The sequence below is a fragment of the Cetorhinus maximus genome, chromosome 13, assembly GCF_964194155.1.
Source record: "Cetorhinus maximus chromosome 13, sCetMax3.hap1.1, whole genome shotgun sequence".
Lineage (NCBI taxonomy): Eukaryota > Metazoa > Chordata > Chondrichthyes > Lamniformes > Cetorhinidae > Cetorhinus > Cetorhinus maximus.
In genome coordinates, this window is record NC_135891.1 from 34363693 (window position 1) to 34390942 (window position 27250).

Here is a 27250-nt window from a genome sequence, read left to right on the forward strand (position 1 = left end):
TAGACAACATTGAACCTTCAACAGTTGAGCCATTCCTAAATGAGAAGAGATAAGGAACAATGGCTCAGATTTTGGGGTGGTGATGATGGTGAACTTGTCAGCATTCACCATCATTACTCTTGGCTAAAAGAAAGGCAGGATTAACAGCTTAACATTCCTGGTTATAGGGTATTCAGACGGGATAGAGAAGAGTTAGAAGAGGAGGGGGGTCGCAATATTGATCAAGGAATCAATTATAACAGTGAGGAGGGATGATATCCTGGAAGGATCATCAAATGAGGCTATATGGGTAGAAGTAAAAGAGGCAAACATGCTGTTGGGTGTGTGCTATAGGCCGCCAAGCAGTCAGGGAGAGATAGAGGATCAAATATGTAATCAAATTTCAGGGAAGTGTAAGAATAATAAGGCGGTAATAGTTGGGGATTTTAACTACCCAAATATTAACTGGGATAGTTTTAGTGTGCAAGGTAGGAAGGGAGCAAAATTCTTAAGTTGTATCCAGGAGAACTTTTTTAGCCAGTACGTAGAAAACCCAACAAGGAAGGGGGCAGTTCTGGACCTAATACTTGGAAATGAGCCCAGGCAAGTGGAAGGTGTATCAGTAGAGAAGCATTTTGGAGATAGTGACCATAACTCAGTTAGATTTAGTATAGTTACAGAAAAGGATAAGGTTGGTAAAAGTTCTAAACTGGAGAAAGGCTAATTTTACTAAGGTGAGATTTGATTTGGCCCAAGTGGACTGGGAGCAGCTACTTGCAGATAAAACTGTGTCAGAGCAGTGGGAGGCCAGGGTAGAGCAAGAGTACAGGGTAAATATGTTCCCGTAAAGACAAAGCGGGGTACCAAGTCCAGAGAACCCTGGATGTCAAGGGACATAAAGATTAGGATTAAGAAAAAAAGAGAAGCTTATGTCAGATATTGGGGGCTCAATACGGCAGAGTCCCTAGAGGAGTATAAAAAGTGCAGGGAGGAGCTTTAAAAGGAAATTAGGAAAGCTAAGAGAGTGCATGAGAAAGCATTGGTGGGTAGAATAAAGGAAAACCCAAAGGGGTTTTTTAAATATAATGAGCAAGAGAATAACTAGGGAAAGAGTAGGGCCAATTAGGGACCACAGAGGTAATCTGTGTGTGGAACTGGAAGACCTGGGTGCAGTCCTCAATGAATACTTTGCATTGGTCTTCACAATGGAAAAGGATGATGCAGGTATAGACATTGGGGTAGAGGACTGTGAAATATTAGAGGAAATTAACATAGAGAGAGAGGAGATAGTAGCAGGCTTAGGCAGCCTTAAAAGTGGATAAATCCGCAGGCCCAGATGAGATGTATCCCAGGCTGTTGAGAGAGGCAAGGAAAGAGATATCAGGGGCCCTGGCGGTAATTTTCAAATCCTCTCTGGCCACAGGTGAGGTGCCAGAGGGCTGGAGGACTGCTAATGTTGTCCCATTATTAAAAAAGGGAGGAAGGGATAGAGCAGGAAATTACAGGCCAGTCAGCCTAACCTCAGTGGTGGGGAAGTTACTAGAAAGAAATCTGAGGGACAGAATATATCTGCACTTGGGAAGACAGGGTTTAATCAGGGATTGTCAGCATGGATTTGTTAAGAGAAGGTCATGTTTGACAAATTTGATCAAACTTTTTGAGGAATTAACCAGGAGCATTGATGAGGGTAATGCATTTGATGGACTTTAGCAAGGCTTTTGATAAAGTCCCTCATGGCAGACTGGTCAAGAAAGTAAGAGCCCATGGGATCAAAGGCAAAGTTGGCTGAGAGGCAAGAAGCAGAGGATGATGGTAGAGGGATGTTTCTGTGACTTGAAGTCTGTTTCCAGTGGGGTTCCGCAGGGCTTGGTGCTGGGGCCCTTGCTGTTTGTGGTGTACATAAATGATTTGGACTTAAATGTAGGGGGTATGATCAAGAAGTTTGTGGATGACACAAAAATTGATAGAGTGATAAATAGTGAGGAGGATAGCTGTAAACTGCAGGAAGATATCACTGGACTGGTCAGGCAGGCAGAGCAGTGGAAAATGGAATTCAACCCAGAAAAGTGTGAGGTAATGCACTTGGGGAGGGCTAACAAGGCACAGGATTACACTGAGTGGTAGAACCCTGGAAAGTACTGAAGATCAGAGGGACCTTGGTGTGCATATCCACAGACCCCTGAAGGTAGCAGGGCAGGTAGATAAGGTGGTTAAGAGGGCATATGGAATACTTGGCTTTCTTAACAGAGACATAAAATACAAGAGCAGGGAGGTTATGCTGGAACTGTATAAAACGCTAGTTAGGCCACATTTGTGTACTGTGTGCAGTTCTGGTCACCACATTATAGGAAGGATGTGATTACACTGGAAAGGGTGCAGAGGAGATTTACCAGAATTCTGCCTGTGCTGTAGGGTCTGAGCTATGAGGAAAGATTGGATAGGCTGGGGTTGTTTTCCTTGGAGCAACGAAGGTTGAGAGGGGACATGATAGAGATGTATAAGATTATGAGGGACATAGATAGAGTGGATAGGAAGGCACTTCTCCATTAGTAGAGGGGTCAATAACTAGGGGGCATAGATTTAAGGTAAGAAGTAGAAGGTTAAGAGGGGAGTTAAGGAGAAATTTTTTCACCCAGAGGGTGGTGGGAGTCTGTAACTCACTATCTGAAAGGGTAGTTGAGTCAGAAATGCTCATAATGTTTAAGAAATATTTAGATATTCACTTGCATTGCCATAGCCTCCAGAGCTATGAGCCAAGTGCTGGAAAATGGGATTAGTGTAGTCAGATCTTGTTGACCGGCACAGACATGATGGGCTGAATGACCTCCTTCTGTGCTGTAAATGTCTATGAGTCTAAGTTTCCACTATAACCGACAGCAATTTCTGGCGTCTGCCATGCACAGAATAACGTGGATATCCAGAAACTGTTGTCAGTGATTCTATGCTTCTCCAGGAGGTGCACTTGTGAGGTGCTCTCAAATTGCTATAAATGGGAAACAATTGAATTGATAACTTCCACTCTTAAGCTGTTAGTCACACACAGTAAAAACCTTTGTTGAATGAGATGTAACTGGATTTTTAACGGAATACTAACTTTATAGTTACTGCTAAATGTCCTCATGGGTCCTGAAAAGCTAACTTTATATTTATAGAATGCCAAATTTCCCCATAATTGTAAAAAAAATTCAACATATTTTTTTAAAACTACCTTTTTCTTTTTTTAGAAGTTCTATTTTTATTTTAGCTCCTCTCTCATGATAACTTACTTTGTTATCTGAAAATTTAAATTAAAGAGAAAGATATTAAGTGCATTTAACTTCCTGGTTTGCCTTGTGTGAATACTTCAATATGATTGATTGCCTACCTGCTATCACCGCAGCTGCACATCAAACAGCCCCTTGACTTGGCGCCAGGCTCAAACAGCCTTCGGGAAAAGGAGAAAATGACGTCACAGTGATCACTTGATCTTTATGGGAGATATAATTGATTTCAGTGGCAAACACCTTTTCTTGACTGTTGACCACAAAATCTAGGCCATTGTTCTCCTCTGTAACTCCATCCTATGCTGTTCTGTAAATACATTCATTTACTCTGAGATAATATCACAATCGCTTTTCCCTGAAAAGAGGTAGGAAACTAGAGATTCTTGTTTGTAGAGTCAGGGCTGATTTAAAATTGGCTAAAGTGGCAACAGATGCTGAAATCTGTTGTAATTTTCTCAACAAAAAGATTTTGAGACGTTTCAAAGGTAAATGTTTCAAATCATCGCAGTGCCTTTAAGGTGGCAAAACAGCCCACAGTTTGAGGCCAAACCCAGAAAGGAGTTAAGAAGGTGGCAAAAGAAGTTGATTAAGACTTGTTCAAATGGGGAGAAATGAAGGCTTTGCTACAGAGAGTGAGTGTGAAGGGAAAAAATACACATTAGACCAAGTGGAAACAGAAACATACAATCCCAATACGTTGCACGGTCAGAAGATATTTGTGGCCAAGGATGAGGATTTTGAAGCCATTACGCTAAGGAACAGGTAGCTAGTGGAGATTGGTAAGAATAGCAGTGTTAAGTGAACAGGATCTAATATAGTTGTCAGACTGCAGCAGTTCAAGGAGGCAGCTCACCACCACCTTCTCAAGGGCAATTACGGATGGGCAATAAATGCTGGCCTAGCTGGCCCATAAATGAATTAAAAAAAGAATGAGCTGAAGTTTATGGAAGGTGAAATTCAGAAGAAGTTGAGTTTGAAGGTGACAAAGGCGTGAGTGATAGTTTCAGTGACAGTGAGTGGGGTAGGAATGAAGATGGGCAACAATTCAGACTTAAAAGTAGATGGTCTTGGTAATAGATTGAACATGAGTTTGAAGGTAAGAACACACTTGTCCACTCTTAACAAAAGTGTTAACCAGTTTATTTTAAAAATGGCAGTCGACCTGATTTCACCGACAGATTCTCCTTTTCACAGGCAAAACCAATAATTGGAACATATAATTGACCTTATGCATGCTATGCTCCCCTTAAATCTCTCATTTGTTAGCATTCTTCTCAAGATTTCACACTGGAATTTAGATTTCTCCAAAGTCACAGATTTGTTACATCATTAACCATGAGAAAACAGTAATGAGAAATGTAAATTGTTCCCGAGTAACAGAAAGCTGTGTTACAATGGTCATTTATCTAATCACTTATTATTGACACAAACTATTTTGCTTTCCAGCCACAACTAGATTTTCAGGAAAATGAATGTTCCATGTTCCTTCAGAGGGATACACATTGCAGTCCACTAAATTTGCCAATTAAATATTTATGAATAATGAATATCAGAATGTCAGACTGTACAGGGAGCATTAAGGAAGACAAACACTCACTCATCACTAACCAAAGCTTTCTGGCAAGCAAGGCAGCTCCTGTAACCAATCACTGAACTAGCTCCATAACATTTGGCTTGATATTTGTACTTTTAAATGTCTCAAATGGTCTTAGTGAAATTCACCTTAAAAGCTGCCTCTTCAGTTTGATTTATTATTTTTCACAAAACATTAATGACTGTTTTCCCTCACACTGTGATGAGATATGATTTATTGAAAATGCTGGAAGGTAAAATGGTTTACAGAAAGCCACATTTCAGACACTTCATCATATCCTTCTTGCAATGCGTTTATATGCACACAATATTCCACAAACTTCAGAATATATCTCATATTTAGTCTTAACACAGCTTGAATTAGTCATTTGGTGGTACAGAGCTTGAGTATTGCTTAAAGAAAAAGATACGCTGTTGAAGCTTTTTGTCTTGCACTCATCAGGACAGATTCGCAATGATACCAATTGCAAAGGGAGCAACAATTTATACTGCATGAGAAGAGAGTGTTGATTGGTTAGCAAGTGGTCTCTCTGGGTAGAGATAGAGGAAACGCCTCTGTCAATTAGAGTCCACTTGCCAACCAATCAGCAGTCTCTTCTCATGCAGTATAAATTGTTGTTCCCTTTCCAACTGGTATTCTTGCGAATCTGTCCTGATGAGTGCAAGATGAAAAGCTTCAACAGCATGTCTCTTTTTTCAGCAACACTTTAGTTTGAATTAGATTCCAGATGACTGGTGTCTGCAGTACAAGTGCTTAATAGGTATTAATGAGATGGTTGTATTCCATGGATGGCATGAGTTGGCTTCAAATGAACAAAAAACTGTGGACTGAAGGGCAAGAGCACGATTCCATCTGTCGAATCCACTTCCATGTTCCTCTGCAGCGAGGATTACCAATTGCATGCCACTGTAGGATCTGATTCCTGCTAGAGAGACACAAACACACTTTAACAATTCCATGTGAATAGCTGTTACTCTAAACTGTAGAATTAGTTTTGCTAATTTCTTCCAAATGAGCTATCTTCTACAGTTATCAGTCTCATTCTCTCAGCACTTTCAGTCTCTTCACAAAAAGATCATTTAAATGTCCTTTAGGGAACAAAATCTGCCATCCTTACCTGGTCTGGCCTACATGTGACTCTAGACCCACAGCAGCATGGTTAACCCTGAACTGCCCTCTGAGTTGGCCTAGCAAGCCATTGAGGTCAAGAGCAACTAAGGATGGGCAACAAATGCTGGACATGTCAGCTACACCCACACCCCATGAAAGAATTTTAAAAAGATTTACCTTTTGCAGCATATTAATACTATGCCTGGTAACATTGGTGAAATGCAGGAACTTCACTCAGTGGAAACATTAGATGTTTAAATACACAAACCTGGAATAACTATTGGAGTTATACTGAACATCTGCACTCACCATGTGTTAAAGAGCGGTCAACAAAAAGAAAGGCATCCATTTATAAAGCAGCTTTCACAATCACCAGATGCCTCAAAAGTGCTTTTCAGCTAATGAAGTATTTTTGAAACGTAGTCGCAGTTGCAATGTAGGAAAATACCAGTAATCTGGGATGGCACCTGTAGAAATGTAAAACTTTCACCTTTGCTGACCACCCCTCCCCAACTCCCCCAGGCTGTAATCTAATGTAACAGATCATGGGCTAGATTTTTTCAAAAGGTAAGTAATTCTGCCGCTGGGACCAAAAGCGGGTCCCAAGTCTACAGTGGGGGATTTTATCAGAGGCGGCCAATTAAGAGGACATTGCCAAGGCCACTGTTCAGTTAAGCACAGGGGCCTATCTCTTAGAGTTGCCAGCCCAATCAAAGGGCCGGTAGCTCAGGAGTCTCAACTGCACCACCAATAGGTGTGGTCGCTACTGAGGCTGCAGGAAGAAGGAGAGGGCTCCAAGTTGAAGGCTAGGTGAGCTTTTTTTAAATGTGACAGAGCTAAGTAGGCAGGGCCTGGTAACTGGAGGAGTGAACCCTCCAGTGGCAGCGTCAGGGGCCACGGGGGCAGCTTTTGCTGGTGGGGGCCCTTCTGTGGGTCATGAAGCAGCCATTAAGGAATGACCCCCAAACACCCACCCCATGGTAATCTGCTGGGAGGCCGCCAATGTTTACCTAGTCTATACTCGCTCCGAAAAGAAAAAAAAACAATTAATTAATTAATTTGGAAGAATCGCAACTAAAGGATCAGCTTTAAAGGCCAAAAGCCAGGATTCAACATTTTCATGACCCTAAAGGATAGTGCTGAAATGGAGAAATCCGCAACTAGTTGATCCAGCCATTGTTTAAAATATTTTCAAGGCTGAGTTCAAGTGCCATCGCAGCAGGAGCCCACCAAAACCAGACAGGGAAAACACTGCGTCTTCAAATAATCAGCAGCACCATCCTGAATTTCAGCAACTTCCTAAAGCTACACTTGCAGCGGTTCAAGAAGGAAGCTCACCACTGCCTTCTCAAGAGCAATTAGGGATGGGCAATAAATGCTGGCCTAGCCAGTGCCACCCACATCCCATCAATAAATTTTTAAAAATCCACTCTTCTAGATCAAATTGGACTAATCCCAAGGCCCAGATCAATCACATAATTGGGGACTTTGGAGAAAAAGATTCCTTAGATACATGATTGCTTCAGGTCTAGATAAAAAAAAAGCTCAACAAGTTAACACATTGCTTTATTCAGTAGGCCCGATAGCGGATGACGTTATTGCTAGACAAGAAATCAACAAATTATCTGCTAAATTTGATGAAGTACTAAAACCACTCAATGTTTATCTTATCTTAGGAAACAACAAAATCCTCAAAAGTACTAAATTTAATAAGTGTGGTCAGTAGCCAGGAGAACCTGTCAACACATTCATTAATGATCTATACAGGATGGCTGAAGGCTGTGAACATGGAGAACTAAAGTCTGAACTTATCAGAGATAGAATAGCTGGGGTAGTGGACGGCGCACTCTCAGACATGCTGCAAGGAAGATCTAACTCTGGAGAAAGCTATCCAAATTGTTAGGCAGTCTGAACTCCATGTGCGGCACAGGTCCATTTCAACTGAAGAAAGTAAACCATGGTACAAAGGAAACCCCATAGTCCATTAGTTAAACAGCACAGAAACAGAGACACCCCAGGCCAGTTGAGCAACCATGCCAGTGCTGTAGAGCAAAGTGAGAATAATGTTCTGCAATTTCAGCCCAATGCTTTCAATGTAAGAGAATTCAACACTTCGGCAAACTGTGCAAGGCTAAAACATTTAAACGCACAGAAGACCCAAAGATGATTCATGAGATAGAGACTGTACACCAGGAGGACACACAGCCATGCTTCTTGGATGAGGTCAAAGGTTCTAGATTTTCATATTGGAATACGGATATTTTGGTTAATGGCCATCTCATAAACATTAAATTGGACTTGGGAGCCGGTGTTATGGTTCTATTGGACAAAGGACCATGGCTGAGAGACCTGACTTCGAACAGCTGACACATGACTCTTTTGGACCCAGAGGAATCCGCCTTCCAGTCATAGGCATGATTCTGGAACCACTAAGGTATGGTGGTAAACCAATCTTCGAGCTGATGTATGTCATCCATAACTAGTCTTTTACTCTCTTGAGCAGAGATGCCTGTGTAGTCCTGAATCCCATCAAAATGGCAGAAGGTGCCAAAACAACCACTGGATCGTAAATTATACAGAACTGCAAGTTCCTGAGAGCTGAAACAAGAAAGAGTTTCCTGGCTGGGACTTCAGCTCTGAACTGCCTTCTCACTTTGCAGAGCACGTTTGTCCATTTTCATTGCAAGTGCTGGAAACTCCTCATTGGTCAGACCAACCATCCACTCAGATGGCTACCATGATGCCTCCAGTGGAGGATGGACAAGAGAGCAACCCACAACCAGAAGAGACTCAACCTCCAGCTCTGGTGACTGTTGATGAGGTCAACACTGCGACCACAGAGCAAATGCTGCAACTCCCAGCCAGCATAACTGGGCCACAGACAATGCTGAAACCAAGTAACAGCTGTCCATTGCCAACAGCACCCACACAGCCAAACACAAAGGTGAGCTTACTGAAAAACCACATCCTCATAACAGGAATGGTCAATATCCATCACAGAGGACATCACAACAGCCCACACGATGAAGGAAGAGGGGAAAAATGAATGGAGAGAAGCACAATGTTCATCCACCCCGCAAGAAATGGGATTGAACAACAACCACCCATCACCACAACTACTGAATCAACAAAGAGCAGCTCAATACTAAAGAATGGAAAAAGAGTATAAAAAGATACCCGGATGCCAGAACAACCTCTAAGTCAACAGAGTTTACCTGCAATGACAGAGCCTACTACTCCTCCAGTAGTGCAAAGAAGATATAGAAGGGTTAAAAGGTCTCCAGACCTACTGCACCTAGGAAGTCAGAGACTTAAAGGAGGGAGATGGGGTAGTAATAATGATGTAAGTACATGGGGTAGAATAACTTGAAATACATTGGATGAGGACTTGGGGGAGGTGTAGTATAAGGGTCTGGCAAATACTCAGGGTTAATGTGGGACTGAGTACAGTACCAGCCACAAAGTGATATAAAAGAACACATGACCCACACATAGGGGTCAGTTTAGTGTTGGGCAGAGCCATGTACACAAGCAAACATGGAGACAGCTCCCAGCTTGAACCCTTTACTGTATATATGTATATTGTTCTTGTAGTTAATAAATACATACAGTTAATCTACTTAAGACTACGAAGACTTCATTAAGACAGTATCCAACACCCTACAACAAAGAGGACCCATAACAGCCAGAAAGAGTTTGCCATGATGTAAATTATAGTCTATTTGGGCTAAACCCATGTTAACTTTTCCCTGCAAAACTAGCAGGGTCAAAGACAGGATTTGACCATCCATTATTTTTTTTAAATTCATTCACAGGATATGGGCTTCGCTGGCTGGACCAGCATTTATTATCCATCCCTAGTTACTGTTGAGAAGATGGTGGTGAGCTGCCTCCTTGAACTGCTGCAGCCCATGTGGTGTAGGGGCTATTAGGAAGGTAGTTCCAGATTGTCGACCCAGTGACAGCGAAGGAACGGCAAAATATTTCCAAGTCAGGATGGCGAATAACTTCCAGGTCATGGTGTTCTCATGTATCTGCTGCCCTTGTTCTTCTCGATGGTAGTGGTTGTGGGTTTGGAAGGTGCTGTCTAAGGATCCTTGGTGAATTCCTGCAGTGCATCTTGTAGATGGTACACACTGCTGCTACTGTGCGTCGGTGGTGGAGGGAGTGAATGTTTGTGGATGTCGTACCAGTCAAGCGGGCTGCTTTGTCCTGGACGGTGTCAAGCTTCTTGACTGTTGTGGGAGCTGCACTCATCCAGGCAAGTAGGGAATATTCCACCGCACTCCTGACTTGTGCCTTGTAGATGGTGGACAGGCTTTAGGGAGTCAGGAGGTGAGTTGCTCATCTCAGGATTCCTAGCCTCTGACCTGCTCTTATAGCCACAGTATTGATATGGCTAGTCCAGTTCAGTTTCTGGTCAATGATAATCCACAGGATATTGATGGTGGGAGATTCAGTGATGGTAATGCCATTGAACGTCAAGGGGCGATGGTTAGATTCTCTCTTGTTGGATTTGGTCATTGCCTGTCACTTGTGAGGCGCAAATGTTACTTGCCAATGGTCAGCCCAAGCCTGGATATTGTCCAGGTCTTGCTGCATTTGGACATGGACTGCTTCAGTACCAGAGGAGTCACGAATGGTGCTGAACATTGTGCAATTGTCAGCTAACATCCCCACTCCTGACCTTATGATGGAAGAAAGGTCATTGATGAAGCAGCTGAAGATGGTTAGGCTGAGGGCACTACACTGAGGAAATCCTGTAGTGCGGTCTTGGAGCTGAGATGACTGGCTTCAAACAACCACAACCATCTTCCTTTGTGCTAGGTATGACTCCAACCAGTGGAGAGTTTTCCCCCTGCTTCCAGTTTTGCTAGGGCTCCTTGATGCCACACTCTGTCAAATGCTGCCTTGATGTCAAGGGCAGTCACTTTCACCTCACTTCGGGAGTTCAGCTCTTTTGTCTATGTTTGAACCAAGGCTGTAATGAGGTCAGGAGCTGAGTGGTCCAGGCAGAACCCAAACTGGGCATCAGTGAGCTGGTTATTGCTAAGCAAGTGCCGCTAGATAGCACTGTTGATGACCCCTTCCATTACTTTACTGATGATGGAGAGTAGATTGATGGTGCAGTAATTGGCTGGATTGGATTTGTCCTGCTTTTTGTGTACAGGACATACCTGATCAATTTTCCACATAGCAGGGTAGATGCCAGTGTTGTAGCTGTACTGGAAAATCTTGGCTAGGGGTGTGGCAAGTTCTGGAGCACAAGTGTTCAGTACTATTGCCAGGGCCCATAGCCTTTGCACTATCCAGTGCCTTCAGCTGTTTCTTGATATCACATGGAGTGAATCGAATTGGCTGAAGGCTGACATCTGTGATGCTGGGGATCTCCAGAGGAGGCTGTAATGGATCATTCACTCAGCACTTCTGACTGATGATTGTAGCAAATGCTTCAGCCTTAACTTTTGCACTGATGTGCTGGGCTCCCCCTCATTGAGGATGGGATATTTGTGGAGCCTCCTACTCCAGCGAATTGGTTAATTGTCCACCACCATTCACGACTGGATGTGCCAGGACTGCAGAGTTTAGATCTAATCCATTGGTTTTGGGATCACTTAGCTCTATATATCACTTGCTGCTTATGTTGATTGGTACAGTAGTCCTGTGTTATAGCTTCACACCTCATTTTAAGGTATGCCTGGTGCTGCTCCTGGGATGCCCTCCTGCACTCTTCATTGAACCAGAGTTGATCCCCTGGCTTGATGGTAATGGTAGAGTGGGGGATATGCCAGGCCATGAGGTTATAGATTGTGTTCGAGTACAATTCTGCAGCTGCTGATGGCCCACAGTGCCTCATGGAGGCCCAGTCTTGAGTTGCTAGATCTATTCGAAATCAAGGCTTTGTAGCAGTTTGATGCTGCATAGTTTGCTAGGCCATTTCAGAGTCAACCACATTGCTGTGGATCTGCAGTCACATGTAGGCAAGGACAGGTAAGGATGTTAGATTTCCTTCCTTAAAGGACATTAGCGAACCAGATGAGTTTTTAACCATGATTTACCATTAGACCCTTTTAATTGCAGATTTTTATTGTTTTCAAATTCCACCATCTGCCATGGTGGGATTTGAATAGAGAATTACTGGATTACTAGTCCAGCAACAATATCACTACTCCATTGCCTTCCCTACGCCATCTGCCTATGCCAGACAGCTGAATCTGTGGGCAGAACTTTTCGCTTGGCATGCAGGGGTGCACCCGACATGCTCAAGCATGAAATAGCACCCAATGACGTCAGGTGAGTGCCCCGACATCATCGCACATTCGTGCAATATTTCATTGGCGGGCGTGTGCGAGAACCCGCCTATTAAGACCATTAACATATTAATCAGCCATGATTTTTCGCTACCTGTCCAATGTTATGGTTGGCAGGCGGGCAAATCTGCCAAGTGGTCTTTGCCTTTCTGAGGAAACCTCATCCAAGGGCAGGATAAGGTTTCCAATATTAATTTCTAAAAAAAATAAAAATGTTTGCACAGAATTTTCATCTGGTATATGTTCCGGTGATTGATTCTGATGCGTGGGCATTGTTTTTATCAGTTTTTACAATCTTTATTTACGGCACTTAAATTCTTCAGCTCCCTGAGGCAGCTCTCTGCCTTCAGAGAATTTTACGTGAGTGATCCTGCTCGCCCTCCTCCTGTCCCCACCCCAGCAGCGCTGAGCATTCCAGCGCACCTTTCACATTGGCTGGCCATTAATTGACCAGCCAGCATGAAATCACAGTCAGGGGCCAATTGCGGTCGGAAGTCCATTCCCCGGCCACTCCCAGGCCTGCCAATCCGGTTGCCTGCCAACCTAAAAATCCTGCCTTATATCATTCATTTTATCACACATAGTCAAGGTTACCTCCTTCCTTTAAATCTTAATTTGTGTTGAGCTCCCTGTGATGTTTCTAACTATGAATAAATAATGATAGACTTTGAAAACTGGAACATATTTACATTTTAGCCTTATTACAAAAGCATACCAAACTACCTCTGGGAATAATAAATTCTGTCTTCCAGAAGCACCAAGCAAGAAACTAACCTCGTTAAAAAAAATAGTTGTAAAAAAATGTATAATTACTTGCCTTTCAGTTTCTCCGCCATCGCCATAACATCTCTGGAATCTCGAGTTCAGGGCAGGAGGCTGGCATTCTACACAAACAGTGAACCCTTCTCGAAGATACTGCATCCACCTCGTGTGAGGACGGTTCTCCACCAAGCAATTCTGAGTCAATGACTTCACTTTAAATTCTACACAATACCTAGAGAGGTAAGGAACAGAAAAATAAAACTAATATTTGGGAAAGTACACCAGTAAATATAAAGATCAATGCATTTTTTAAAAAACTTAAATGAAGGTGGTGGTTAGAATAATTCTTTTCACATTAGTACATGGCTTGCTTTACCATGTTGCTACTAAGGCACAGACTACAACAATAATAAGGGAATTGGTTAAGTACTTGAATAGGAAGAATGTAAAAAAGATACAGGGAAAGGGCAACTAACTGGAAATAGTTAGAGTAGACAGCTCCAACTGAACAGCTAGCACCTGCACAAGCTCATGGGCTGAATAGCCTACTCCTGTGCTGTAATTTCTAGAATTCTATAGAAGATTAATTAGCCTCTGAAATAGCTGTTACAATGATCAACAACAATAAAAGCTAATCTCCATTGCATCATTGTCAGGTAGTCTGTGGTTTGGAACCTGTAGATGATGGTTAGCTGCTAAAATGGAGTTGCAGTTAACATACTTGTAGATTTACAGAGGCAGAAGATGTGGTTAATATGATAATCTCCCTCCTCAGTGGCAAAGGTGCAATGATAAATGGAGTGACGCTGTCTGTGGATGGAGGATTCCTTGCTTCATGAGCTAGCTTACTGGTCACAGATCACAGCTCAAGTTCTCACTGTGGGAACGAGATCCAATTAGACAAATCCGGAAAATAGGACCAACTTGTAAATTTCTGCCTCCAGGTCAGATGAACCCAGCATTGAAAAGTCAGCTTTCTTTCTTTTTTTCCTCAATATCATTTTTTGTCTGCAACTAAATGCAACACGTACAGGCTAACTGCAAGATTTTTATAAATTAGTCCCAGTCCAAAAGGAGTTTCATACACACAATAATTCTAATTTATCAATGGGAAAATTTGATGCCTTTTTTAAAACTTAAAAATGCCAGACGTACAAAAATCACTGGATAATGAAGGTTATTTCCTCGATGGCAGTGAGATTTAGATGTATCTCAGAGAGGCAGTGATAGTCTCCTCAAAGTGACTCCCATTCAGCTTCCACTTAACCCGGCATGCAAATTTACTTCTGTTGCAGGCTTTCAAGCCAATTAGAGCAGGCTGATGTATAAGTAACAGGGAGCTAGTTACTTAAAGTTCAGAATAAAACTCAGACCCTCGCAATACAAGAGGCCAGAACAGTGCTAGTGGGAATTCAGGCTAGTGCTTTCCACAGTAGTTAGAGGAATAGAGTGCAAAAGGTCTTGTGATACCTGAGCTATGATGGATCTTCAGGGCAGCACAGTTACAGAAAGTGCCAGAAAATTGAATGTTTGTAGCTGAGGATCTCTGTGTTCAAACAGCAATTGGACAGAATCACAGAATCGCCACAGAATCAGTGAGGATGGGGGTGGGTTTGGTTCACACTGTTTAGAATGTTAACCCAAGAGACATTGCAAAACAGTTCAGAACACAGGGATAATATAGAAAATTTGTCAGGGCAAAGAATAAGAGAAATGGAGGATTGATGCCAGATAGAGGGGTCATGGCAGCTACCTGCAAAGCTAGCACAGATCCGTCTAATTCACTGCTGGTGATCACGCAACATATACACATTAATGGAATGGAAAGCCTGGTGAGTCATGAAACCAGTGGGCTTGCCTGTAAGAGCTTGTGTGACCAAAAAATGTGCAGCCACTGACAACCTAGATTGGGGAAGCCTGCCAACTGCATGAATCCCACAGCTGTATCCTGCTGTTTCTGGTTGTCCATGGAGAAAGTGATGGAATAATTTGAATTTAACAAACATGGTATCAGTCACTTGTTTAAGCAAACTACAGACTAACTTATGTTGGTTATATCCCCTGTTGCAGCTGGGAAGGCGTCAGAGAAGACAAACAAGTTGAAGGCGCTAGGAATACAATAGGCTATACAGTTCCAGCTGTGGCAGTGAGCTGCAGAAGACAACATGCAGCATAGAATCATAGAAAATTACAACACAGAAGGAGGACATTCAGTCCATCATGCCTGACTGGCTCTGAAAGAGTAGCTGTGTTTAGTTCCACACCCTCACTTTTTATCCATACACCTGAAAGTTCCTCATCCACAAATACCTTTCAACTCCCATTTAAAATTATTGATGGAATCTGTTTCCACCACCACATCTGACATCCTCCCTGGAGAAGCATGGCCTCCATATGCACTTCTCCTCTGAGAAGTGCAGGTGTGCAACTCTGGACCTGTACACCCTATTGGGAGAGTCAGGACCTCTGTGAGCCCCTCACCTTCTCCTTTGTGGTCTCCCAGCAGCTGTAGCTCCATGGGGTCATTCCACCTGTTGTTGCTGTTCCTCTTCCTCTAGCTAGGATGGAATGGCCAAAATGGATTCCAATTTCCAAAATAAAACAAGGCCCCCAAAAGCAGTGCTTCCTAAACTATTTTCCAATGTGACCCCGTTTTAACATTTGAAAATTAATGTGACCCCAGATACCAAAAAAAAGCAGTAAAGTAGCATAATAACATTCAGCATATAATTATTAAAGTTTGCACCTTATATATCATTATATCATTTAAATATGAAAGTCTGTATTTTAATCTACTTTGTAAAAGTGTTATTGTTTCATTTACTTATGTAGGTTTCAGCCAATCTCCCTACATTCCCTAGTGACAGAGGACTTAGTGAAGACTCTCTCCTCTTTCCTCCTAGCCCAGGATAGCTGCGAATGCACCCTGCTGCATTTTGTGGTGGCCAGTTACCTGGGACTAGCACCGGGAGAAGCCCTGCATCTGGTACTCCACTAGGTGCAAACACAGGAACATTAGCTTCTTATTCAGGGTTTGTGGCCTACACATGATGTTTATGAAGCCTCTCCGCCCACAGGCCAGCTCCGTTGCTCTCCTCTACCACACCTCAGACAGAGACCGCGAGAGGAGCAGGGCAAGGGCAGCACAAGATGCCACCTGGGCCTCAGTGCCAGTGCGGAGCGCAATCTTGGAAGAAGGGTAGTTCGTGACCCCATCCAATGTTTCTGCGACCCCAATGAAACTCACAACTCACAGTTTGGGAAGCACTGCCCTAAAGCTTCCTAAAGGCACTATGACTGATAAAACCCTCCACAACATCTGACCCAAAAATGACTTGGAAATATAAGCAAGATATCCGACAAACAATTATGCAGATTTAAATTAGAGCAAGTGAGCCCCTTTAAATACCACTGGAACTGGTCATTTCCCATACAGTACGGTTCATGGTTTGTGAAAAGGTTTAGAGAACAGCAGTGCCAACGGAGAACAATATAAGTAGCATCCATGCCCAAATTACATTATAGGACCTACATTTAAATCCACTTATTAGGCTCCTGCTTGTTTTCAACAGGAGTGCTGGCTATCTAAATTGAGGCCTCCTGGACATCACAACAGACAGCCTCCGTTATAAATTTGTTGATGTTTTTCCTGCCATTTTGCCCCTCCTCTCTCCCCATTCACAACGAAAAATATTTGCTGGATGAAAAGCAGCCCCTTGAACTCAGCTGCTTTGTGCCCAAGAGGAGACACCAACATAAGTTAGAAGGGAGAGAAAAATCACAAGCTGCTATCATGCATAGTTGGTAATGAGGAGGCACTGACAAAAGTCCAAGGAGAGGATGCTGCTTAATTTATCAATTAATAGACTCTCTGTGGTAGAAAGACCCTGAGCAGAGAACAGGGAGCTTACATGTTGAACTAAAAAGTAGGATTACCTAGTTACTACAGGAAGGGAACAATTAGTATTATGAATGCTAAAAATGCTTGCAAAACATTTAAATGACAAATCTACACAAATTTCAACATTATATTTTTAAATCACTTACAAAATTCATTTTACTTTTGAATGTCTGAGTAGAAACCAGAAGAATAGACATGCTGCCAGCTTGCTATTAAGCATGAAGATATTGAAGCTTATGCTATGTTTGGTGAATACTTTTCTAATCTATACGATGACCAAAAGATTCCTCTACTAGAAGTGTCCAAACAACTCCTTGTTCACCTTTGTCATTTTAAATGCTTGAATTACACTCCACCCCAATCATTTCAGAGATTAAATTGAGTTTGCTGATCTTTTAAGTTCAGTTCTGCAAAATCTTAAAAATAAACTATGTTACTCTTCCTGAATATTTTGCAATTTTCAGTGACTTGAACTGCAGAGGGGAAGGAAGAAACAGCAGCAACAATACAATGCATTTACAGTATGAACAATATACAGTATTAGTAAGTGATATTGGACACTGTGCCAATGGAAAGCGTTTAAGATTAATATTCGGATGAAAAAAAGTATTTGAGAATATTTTCAAAGGACAATAAAAATCTAGATAGAGGGAGGGGTTGACAGGGGTGGTAGGAGGGGCAAGAGCGAGCATTAGCGAGCTAAAACCTGCATGAGGGGAAACAAGCTTGGCGAGGGTTGCAGAGATGGTGTGCAGCAAGCTTTTAAAGGGATTTGAAGATGAGAATGAGGCACTAATTTTAATGAATTGACTATGGGGAGACTTGGAAATATTGGATGTCAGCAAAAAAGGTGGTGGGTGAGCAAGGCATAGTACAGGACAAGTTATGTTTCTGACAAGTTGGAATTTATAGATAGTGGTCAAAGGAAGGCCAGTGAGGAGAGCATAGCAATGATCAAATCTGGAGGTGACAAATGTATAGTTAAGATGTTCAGTATTGAAAGAATTAAGATGGCTGCAAGCAATGTTGTGAATTTGGAAATATGTTGTCTTGATGGAAAGGACACAGGGATTGATATTACAAAGCAGGGTGAAGCTCACCTCAAGGTCAAACAGGTCAATGTTCTGTATAGTCTTTCAGCCTAATAGAGTGACCAAGAATAAAGATAGGGTCAAGAGTGAGGGAATGGAGCTTGTGGTGATTTTCCTGAAAGATGGCTGCATTCAACTGAAGAAAGTTGTGATTCATCCATAACTTGATATTGGACAGTACAAAGATGAGCATGAAATTGAGTTGTGGGAGCAAGGTAAAGTTGAGTATCTTCAACAAACATACAGAAGCTGATTGCCTTGAGCAAGGATAAATTCAGTTGTTAGCTTCAGTCAAAGGATTGCAGGTCAAAGAATTAGGCTATAATGTCATAGCCCTCTTTCGCATGCTCCCTTTAAGCACAACTCCTTGCTTGATGAGAAGAATCGATCAATTTACTCTCATATTTCAAACTTTAATATTCAGAATATTTTACTTCTGCTTCCACCCTGTGGCTCTGATAATATGCTTTAGCATTGGTTTACTTCAACACTGGCTTTGCAATATGAAATTAGTTTCAGTATTTAGTCACTTATCTAACACAAGTCTAATTCCCTTGGTAAAACTGCTTCTTTTACAATGACCTCATCCTGCTTAGATATAGATGGTGAAGTTTGGAACATCCAGAGAATTGTTTTTAAAAGTAAATATAAAGAATACTGTGGCCATTGATCAGATGACAACTTGGCTAAGGCGCATCACATAAATCCTACAAAACATCACTATACCCATATCAGACAATTGACATTTATGGTCTCCATGGCAATTTGTTATATAAAAAAAGCGCCTATTCTTCATTGTTGTCTCTTTAGATCAGTCAGGAACAACTGCTGATAAAGCTCCAATGATGAAGGACTATTTAGCTACAAAGGAACTTTCTCAATCAAACAGATGTTGTTTCTACAGCAACACAAGGTTTAACTTATACATTTTTACTTTTGTTCTAATTTGTAGCAAACTTTGCTGTTATGTCATTAAACCTAATTATTCATCTCTCCTTTAGAAAATATTAGGGCAATTTCAATGTTACCAGATTCCCAACAAGGGGTCACAGACAAAGGGAGCTTGGGTCAAAGAGCTAAAAGACTAGCAATGATTCTCCAACCAACATTCTATTTTGGCACAGTTCTTACAGGGAAAGCAGGGTCAATGAACTTATCTTGTCACTTTGGCACTTAATATAGTCTTAATTGTTGATAACTTGATCATTTTTCCATAATTTGTAGTTTGTTTATTCTTCATTCAAAATAAATACATTTTCTGTAAATATTACTCATTAGAGCATTCACATATCAAATCTCTGCAGATAGGGGATAATTTTCTTTAGTTCTGCAAGTGTTGGTTGAGCTACTGGACAATTGAAACGGATAATGAAGCATTTTTCCATTTTTCCATTCAATCTATGCCAAGCACTCCTAGCAGGCCGAGTACAACAGGGATTAGCCACTCAACAGATATCCTTCCTTCCTTCCTTCCTGCCTTGAACTAAAGTTTTCAAACTCACTTCATTTTGAACTCTCACCAACAGCCAGATCATGAATGCTCAATTTAAATAATGGTGATCCAGCCAGGTTTGATAGAAAAAATATTTTCTCTAACATTTTCTCCAATTTCTTCGTTTAGATTTAAAGTGCAATTAAGCATAGCTTAATCTGTCTCAACACACTGTAGCAGACATATTTGTGACCTTTTACTTACCCTGGCGCCTCAGATTCAATGAATACATCTCGTTTTTTTCGAGCTTTTCCATATCCCCCTGTGGTAATTAACGCAGGGACTGTACACATTAAAACACAAGGATGTAAATCATGAGTGACAACGCTAGGCAGATGTCCAACAAGGTTACAAACAACAAAGGTTTGTTCTTCCTAACAACGCAAAAAAAGATTTCCACTGATAGAAAATGAAATGTATAACATGAATGTCATAAAAAGTGCATTATTCTTAAACTTGCTATTTACTTCACAAGTTCAAAACAATGGACTAATCTTCATAAAGGATGTAAACTACCCTATGGGATTTTTTTTTAAAGGTGGTAATGTAGACCATGATTTAACTAAAATTCTTGACTTTTGCATAAGCACAAAATTTGCAGTGGGAATGATGCTGCATTTTAAATAAAGTGTCAATGAAAATGCTGCTCATTGATAAATTCTATAATGCTACAATGGATTTAATATGCAAATTGTTTTATTCCTGAATTTTTTCTTAGTTATAGAAAAATATCATGCTGCTACTTATTGTAACTGAAGGATATACTGTTTCACAAGGATAGGAATTTGAAAAATAGAGATTTTTGTATGAGACTTTGCATGCCAGACAGGGCAAACATGTGGGTCTGAAACTAGAGCCTTAAACTTAAATATAGGCGATTACAAGGGTATGAAGATAAGAGTTGGCTAAAGTGGAATAGAAAAATAGATTAAAAGCTGAGATGGTAGAGAATCAGTGGAAGATGTTTAAGGAGATATTTCATAACTCAACAAATATATATTCCATTGAGAAAGAAAGACCCTATGAAAAGGATGCACCTTGCATGGCTAACTAAGGAAGTTAATGGTGGTATCAAATTGAAAGAAAAGATATACAATGCTGCAAAATTGGTACTGGGAAAGAATATTGGGAGAATTTTAGAAACCAGCAAAAGATGACTTAAAAAAAGAGGGAGAAATTTAAGTATGAGAGAAAACTAGCAAGAAATATAAAAACAGACAGTAAAAACTTCTACAAGTATATAAAAGGGAAAAGAGTAAAATGAGCATTGGTCCCTTAGCAGGTGAGACTGGGGATTTAGTATTGGGAGAAAGAGAAATGGCAGGGACTTTGAACAAGTATTTTGTATCTGTCTTCACAGTAGAAGACACAAAATGCATCTCAAGAATAGTAGAAAATCAAGAGGCAAAAGGGGCAGAGGAAATTAAAACAATCATGATCATTAGAGGAAAAAATACTCGGAAAACTAATTAAACTAAAGGCTGACAAGTCCCCTGGACCTGATGGCTTGCATCCTAGGGTCTTAAAAGAACTCGCTGCAGAGATGTAATCTTCCAAAATTATTAGCATGGATAGAAGGTTGGCTAACTAAAAGGAAAAAGAGAGTCAGGATAAATGGATAATTTTCAGATTGGCAGGAGTGCCACAGGGATCAATGCTCAGGCTTCAATTATTTGCAATCTATATTAATGACTTGGATGAACGGAATGACTGTATTGTAGCCAAATTTGTTGATGATATAAAGATAGGTAGGAAAGCAAGTTCTGTGGAGGATACAAAGAATTGGTTTAAATGCGCAAAATTTTGGGAGATGGAGTATCATGTGGGAAAATGTAAGGTTGTCCACTTCGACAGGAAGAATAGAAAAGCAGGATATTATTTAGATGAAGAGAGGCTGCAGGAGGCTTTGGTACAGAGGGATCTAGGTGTCCTTGTACATGAACCACAAAAAGTTAGCAAGCAGGGACAGCAAGTAATTAGGAAGGCAATTTTATTGCAAGGGGGATGGAGTATAAAAGTAAGGAAGTGTTGCTACAACTGTACAGAGCATTGGTGAAAACACACCTACAGTACTGTATACATCGTTGGTCTCCTCAATTAAGGGAGGATATACTTACATTGGAAGCAGTTCAGAGAAGGATCACTAGGCTGATTCCAGGGATGAAGAAATTGTCTTAAGAATGAATGTTGAGTAGATTAGGCCCATACTCATTGGGCTTAAAAAGAATGAAAGGTGATTTTAATGAAATCTATTAGATTCTGAGGGAGCTTGACAAGGTAGATGCTAGAGGATGTTTCCCCTCGGGGGGAATCTAGAACTAGGGGGTACAGTTTACAAATAAGGGGTCTCCCAGCTAAGATAGAGATGAGGAAGAATTTATTTTCTTAGAGGGTCGTTAGATTTTGGAATTCTCTTCCATAGATGGGAGTGGAGGCTGGGTCATTGAATATACTCAAGGCTGAGATAGACAGATTTTTGATCTACAAGGGTGTCAAGGGTTATGGGGGGGGCAGGCAGGAAAGTGGAGTTAAGGCCACAATCAAATCAGCCATGACCTTATTGAAAGGCGGAGCAGACTCAATGAACCAAATGGCCTACTCCTGCTCTTTATTCTTTTAATCTTATGATCTTATGAATCATCAGCGAACATCCCCACTTCTGACCTTATGATTGAGGGAAGGTCGTTGATGAAGCAGCTGAAGATGGTTGGGCCGAGGACATTACCATGAGGAACTCCTGCAGTGATGTCCTGGAGTTGAGATGATTGGCCTTGAACAACCACAACCATCTTCCTTTGTGCTAGGTATGACTCGAATCTTTGGAAAGTATGGCTATTAGGTGGTGTTCTATTTGTAATATATCAACAATGACCATACTTCAAAGTAATTTGTTGATTATGCAACACAATGCGACATTGTAAAGACATGAAAAGCTCTAGGCAAATGCATGTTTTTTCTATCCTTTATTGCTGATATATATATGTATATATACACACATGTAAAAGTCAAGCTCATGTGAAAGTCGACCCATGATTTTTGGCTTAAAATTTTGCAATCCTTCATATACCTCATGTAAGAGTCGACCTTAGTTTCTCTAGGATAAAAGCCCAGCAACTGCCCCGCTCCCCTCCCCTCCACACTCACCCCAGGACCCCTTCCGCCCCAGGACTTACTGTGAAAAGGCAGTGGTAGGTGACACTGTCCAGGAAAGCCCTGGTGTTGATCTGCTTGACTGCCAGGAGCTGCTTGAACTGATGTTCCACTAATTTCAACATTGCGAACTGCCCAAATCCCAGCACTCCCCGAGGAGGCACAACTGCAACCAAACAATCTTCCAATTTCACCCCACTAGACTGGAGCTCAGAACTAAACAGTGCAACCTGTCTGACTGTGACACACCAGACCTCACCAGGATATACCCATTCGTGCTGTGGCAACAGGCCAGGGAAAGCGGGACAATCAATACACTCATCTAGATAGACAATCCGTCCACAGGATGCAATGGAAACAGGGCCCAAATAAAGCATGCAAGTGAACCCCTCAAAAATATTACTCGTGTAAAACTTGACCCTTAACCTTTTGCAAAAAAAAATCTCAAAAATTCAACTTTTACATGGCTATATACAGTATATGCACACCACAAAACAAAGCTGAAACATTACATATTCTGACCTGGTTGAGTTGGCTGTGCAGGGAGCTGTTCATTCTAAACACATTTATTCTAGGGACTGGATATTTTGAAAGTCAGAGGGCTTTCAGTCAGAGTACTGTAATGCAGTACAGGGAAACATGGGGTAAACTCCCATGTTAACAATAATTACTTATACACTTAGACCATCGGTAATTACAGCCTTGAAATTAATCATCCTACAATTGATTTTGCCTCCTGTCCTGAATTGAGGTTTATTCATTATTCGTCCACCAACCTGCAGCCAAAATACAAACCACAATTACGAACAAACAAAACTCACCACAATTATTTTTACAGAGTTACGTCAGGTTGCACTGTGATAGGAAGTTGTGATTTGTCCATTGTAAAGTCAGAGGGCAGAATTTTCATAGATGTGCGCCAAATGCAGTAGCGGGTGGAAAAAAGAACGTTTTACCTGCCAGCCGCAATGGCGACTTTTCACGCCTCCTGCCTCATTAATAATGCATTCCTGGGAAACACACCAGATCACTGGCAGAGTGGACTCTAATTTGCCCACCCCGCCATCACCTCAGGGCTTCAGTAATCCGGACGGCATATTTAAAGGGCGCCCCTGCACAGAGCTAGCACTAGCTAAGGCATTGGAAGCTGCTGGAAAGTCATGGCTGCCAAAGTGAGGAAACATGCTGACCCCAAATTTAACAACACCTCCCTTGGGCACCTAGTGGATGCTGTGGAGGCCCACTGTGAAATCCTCTACCCCCACTCTGAGCAAGGGCCAGCAAGCAAGGTCACCAATCCAGCATGGGAGGTGATGGCAGCAGTGATCAGTGCCAACGCCCTGCAAAAGAGGACAGCCACCCAGTGCCAAAAGAAGGTGAATGATCTCCTCCATTCCACCAGGGTAAGTTGCTCTTCTCATCACTCCCAGCTCACACACTCACAAACCAATCACACATCCATAGGGATCTCATTCACTGCCAGTTCAAAGGACATCACCAGTCACTCTCTCACACACACTTTCATCTCCCCTGCAGATCGGGTCCTCATCCCATCCATGGCACCACTCATCACCCGCACATGCCAGGCATCCTTATCATCTGGCCTGGCAGGCGTCCTGCTTACAATCTCTCTGTTTGCATTCATGAAGGACAAGCTGGCACACAACAAAAGGGAGACAGGTGGCGGAATACCCAATATCGAGGTCCTCATGGACTTAGAAAATAGAGTCATCCAGCTGGCTGGGAACAATCTGGACTGTTCCGGTGCTGACGGTCAGGTTGGCGGTGCTCTACCAAGTGAGGACCCAGCAGTACAACATCCATCAGACAACCATGCTGTGAGTCAGTTCCACTGTTTCGCAGTCCCCTGCCATGCACTAATTATACTTTCGCAGGCACATCTGGGAAGCAGCCGATGGGGTCCATGAGCCAGGTCCTCGATTCAAGCCCTGAAGACACCTTGGAAGAAGAATCTGATGAGACCCTAATTAAAAACTCGTCACAGCGCTCACCCACACCCTCCACCAGGGCAGAGACACACACTTCAGTGGAGCCTAGTTCTAGATTAGCTGCAGGATCACATAGTTCTGTCTGATCCACATCAGGCAGTAGCAGGGAGGTCCCAGGTTTCCAGCACTTTGGGGACTGCTGGAGACCAGAAATCTGCTAAGTCCAAGCCAAATGAGGAACCTCTGGACTTCAGTTTCTAGAGCTGCAAAGGCAAGCTCAGGAACATCAGGAAGGGATGTCCGCTGCATTCTTCAGATTGCAAGGCACAATGGAGGACTCCGTCTGCCTTCAGGCTGAGGTGATAGAGCCGGCATGCCAACACATTAAGGTCAACACTGGTAGGATTGCAGCTGCCATGGACATCTTGGTCCAGGACGTCAGTCCTGCACTGCTGTGCAGGCTGAACTCCATTGCTGACGCCATAGTTGGCCTCCAACAGTGTGTACATGAGAGGTGTGCAGGGCAGCTCAATCTCACTACAGCTTCCTCTTCTCCTCAAGGAGTCAGCCAGGGGCCCTCAGGCGCCCATAGGGAGGAAGATCAGCAGGTGTACCCCCCCCCACCCCACAATCCCCCGGCAGGTCCATCCATCCAGGTGACTCAGGGAGTGTCTGGCCCATCTGAATCCCCTCTTCCTGTGACTTCAGCAGCTTCAGCTCCACAGGCTGAGTAGGGTGCCGCTGCCACACAGCAGGAACCCAAAAGCAGGCCGAGGCCCTCCAGGTCTCAGTCTTCTAGAGGACGCCCACCAAGCTCATCACAAACAGGGCGAAGCAGTCAGCAGGCTGCCTCCACCTCCGCTGTGGATGTCGGGGGAGCACCAAGACGTAGTGACAAGGTTGGGAAGGTTAAGAAGATGTAGTTGCTCAGCCTGGGCATAGGTGATAATCACTTGCACTTAATGTTCACTGTGTAAATAAACCCCCAAAAATGTCTCCTTGTTATGGCTTCTAGTTATGATGAGCAGTGTTCGTGTCACTTAGATGTGAAACCTTGGTTCCTGCACAAGATAAAGGCGGGTGCCTCAGTCCAGGTCCTCTTCCCTGTGCAGTGTGTAACCTTCAGAGCAAAGTGATGATCCGGCTTCACACACACTGGACACATTACTGATGCCTGCGTCATGATAGTGCTGGTTGTTGCTGCTAGAATGTCGTGGGCAGGCATCACAGAGTTCCATCATTCTCTCTGTGTGCTCTCAGCACCTTTAGGGTGGAACTGGCTCCCATCTCTTCAGCATCTGTGACCAATGACGCTGTGCTCCTGAAGGGGACAAGTGCTAAAGACTGACAAAGGATCAGGTGCATTTAAAGTTTCACGGCTGCTCTCCATGATATGACCCTGATCACAAAGCGTGAGCGAGCTGCCCTCAGCCAAACAGGAGTCCGGCATTCACAAATGCAATGTGAAGATCTATGCAGTGTCCCCACTGCATGTCATCAGCATCATCCTGGAATCTAGCAACTATTAGAGCGTCCTCTGTATCTCCATGATATGAGCCTGAGCACTGAGGGTATGTGCCACACATGAGTCAAAGGTTCACAGATGCAAGGTGAGGATGTCAGGACTGTCCTCACTGCATCTCGTCATCATCCTCCACCAATCTTGCAGCTATGAGGTTCTCCTAAGCATGCCAGCCTCGTCTGGCCAGTGCGATGGTCTCATTGCCGGCATCCTCGCCTTCAAGGTCCTTATCACTGTCATCCCCTTCAACATCTTCCTCATCGGAAGGGACGTGCAGCTCTTCTGTCTCCTCCTCAGCCAGCTCCTCCCCCAGTAGCAGCGTCAGGTTGTGGAGCACGCAGCAAGTGACGATGATGCATGACACCCTCTGGAGACTCTATTGCCTTACTCTACTGGACCTGTTGAGGCACCAGAACCTCATTTTCAAAATGCCAACATTTGCTCCACCAAAGTCTGGGTCACAACATGAGCCTCATTATACCGTCACTCTGCTGCAGTGCGAGGCCACTGCACGACCGTCATCAGCCACGTCCTCTGTGGGTAGCCCTTGTCCCTGAAGAGACAACCCTGCAGCCTTTCTGGATCCTGCAAGATGTCAGGGATCTGAGGCCTGCTAAGGATGTCAGAGTCATGGACGCTCCCTGGGAATTGTGCGCAGACCTGCAGGATGTGTTTGTGGTGGTTGCACACCAGCTGAACATTCAATGAGTGGAAGCCCTTGTGGTTGATGTAGTTCACTGCTTGTTGCCATGGAGATCTAAGCAGCACGTAAGTGTAGTTGATGGCACCCTGTACCTATGGAAAACCTGAGACCTGAGCAAATCCCAGCCTCCTTGCTTCCTGGCTTTCCTGATCCCAGGTGAAATGCACAAAGTTCTGTGCCTTCATGAGGATGGTATCTGTGACCTCATGGATACACTTTAATAAAGACATTGCAAGGGACTGTGAGCGCCTCCACCAGTTACTGCACCATGGCCAGCTTTCACAAGAGCATTGTATTATTCGCCTGGTTGGCCAATTGCTCTGCTTCCCCCTAAAATGCGCATTAATTTGCAGTCTGCACCCAAGGGGTGAAAAGTTCTGGAGCATTTGGTGGCACTTTCATGCTTTTGCGTTGCTTGAGTGG

General features: G+C 42.9%; 1 protein-coding gene across 1 annotated transcript in view; it reads right to left on the reverse strand.

The window, feature by feature from the left end:
- Window positions 1-4371: 4371 nt before the first annotated feature.
- LOC144688538 (somatomedin-B and thrombospondin type-1 domain-containing protein) overlaps window positions 4372-27250 on the reverse strand; it is a 28083-nt gene continuing 5204 nt past the window's right edge. The window contains exons 3-5 of the mRNA XM_078555238.1: window positions 19708-19786; window positions 13075-13251; window positions 4372-5758 (exon numbers count right to left, since the gene is read on the reverse strand). Of these exons, the coding sequence (XP_078411364.1) occupies window positions 5641-5758; window positions 13075-13251; window positions 19708-19786 (374 nt within the window). The 3' untranslated portion in view covers window positions 4372-5640. The remainder of the gene's footprint in view (window positions 5759-13074; window positions 13252-19707; window positions 19787-27250) is intronic.